The 1,328-nt window shown below is 54.7% G+C and overlaps 1 protein-coding gene across 1 annotated transcript in view; it reads left to right on the top strand.

The window, feature by feature from the left end:
* Positions 1–1,328, top strand: part of LOC107199223 (neuroblast differentiation-associated protein AHNAK) — a 19,127-nt gene that overhangs the window by 4,704 nt on the left and 13,095 nt on the right. Inside the window, exon 2 of the mRNA XM_033511718.1 lies at positions 7–1,320. Coding sequence (XP_033367609.1) covers positions 7–1,320 — 1,314 coding nt within the window. The remainder of the gene's footprint in view (positions 1–6; positions 1,321–1,328) is intronic.

The raw sequence follows: 1,328 nt of genomic DNA, 5'->3' as shown, positions 1-1,328 counted from the left end.
CCCAAGTTCAAGATGCCCGAGATGAACATCAAAGCCCCCAAGATCTCCATGCCCGACATTGACCTGAACCTCAAAGGTCCCAAGGTCAAGGGGGGCGTGGACGTCTCCGTCCCCAAGTTGGAGGGCGACCTGAAATGTCCGGATGTGAACATTAAAGGTCCGAAGGTGGATGTGGACGTTCCTGACGTGGACGTTGAAGGTCCTGAGGGAAAGTGGAAGGGACCCAAAATCAAGATGCCAGAGATGAACATCAAGGCGCCGAAATTTTCTCTGCCTGATGTCGACCTGAACCTGAAAGGTCCCAAACTGAAGGGAGACGTGGCTGTGTCTGCCCCAAGAGTAGAAGGTGACGTGAAAGTGCCGGATCTGGAGTTGAAAGGACCCAAAGTGGACGTGGACGTCCCCGACATCGAACTGGAGGGCCCCGAGGGGAAGATCAAAGGCCCCAAGTTCAAGATGCCCGAGATGAACATCAAGGCCCCCAAGATCTCCATGCCCGACTTTGATCTGAACCTGAAAGGCCCCAAAGTGAAGGGAGACGTGGACGTGGCCGTCCCGAAAATCGAGGGAGATTTTAAGGCCCCAGACGTCGATATCAAAGGCCCCAAAGTCAACGTGGACCTCCCCGATGTTGACCTGGAGTGCCCCGAAGCGAAGCTGAAGGGCCCCAAGTTCAAGATGCCCGAGATGCACTTCAAAACCCCCAAGATCTCCATGCCCGACATCGACCTGAACCTCAGAGGCCCAAAACTGAAGGGGGATGTGGACATTTCCACCCCCAAGCTGGAAGGTGACCTGAAGGGCCCTGACGTGGACATCAAAGGTCCCAAACTGGACATCAAAGCACCTGAGGTGGACATTGACCTCCCGGAGGGGAAGATCAAAGGTCCCAAGTTCAAGATGCCCGAGATGAACATCAAGGCCCCCAAGATCTCCATGCCCGATTTCGATCTGAACCTGAAAGGCCCCAAAGTGAAGGGAGACGTCGATGTGTCCCTGCCCAAGCTCGAAGGGGACCTGAAAGGGCCGGAGGTGTCACTGAAAGGACCAAAAGTGGACGTAGAAGTTCCTGATGTGGAGCTGGAATGTCCCGAGGGGAAGATCAAAGGCCCCAAGTTCAAGATGCCCGAGATGAACATCAAGGCCCCCAAAATCTCCATGCCCGACTTCGATCTCAACCTCAAAGGCCCCAAATTGAAAGGGGACGTCAATGTTTCTGTCCCCAAGCTGGAAGGTGACCTGAAGGGTCCTGAAGTGGACATCAAAGGCCCCAAAGTCGATGTCGACCTTCCTGACGTTGAGCTGGAGTGTCCTGAGGCAAAACTGAA

The sequence above is a fragment of the Parus major genome, unplaced genomic scaffold (genome assembly GCF_001522545.3).
Source record: "Parus major isolate Abel unplaced genomic scaffold, Parus_major1.1 Scaffold507, whole genome shotgun sequence".
Taxonomy (NCBI): domain Eukaryota; kingdom Metazoa; phylum Chordata; class Aves; order Passeriformes; family Paridae; genus Parus; species Parus major.
This window is presented reverse-complemented; position numbering and strand designations above follow the sequence as displayed.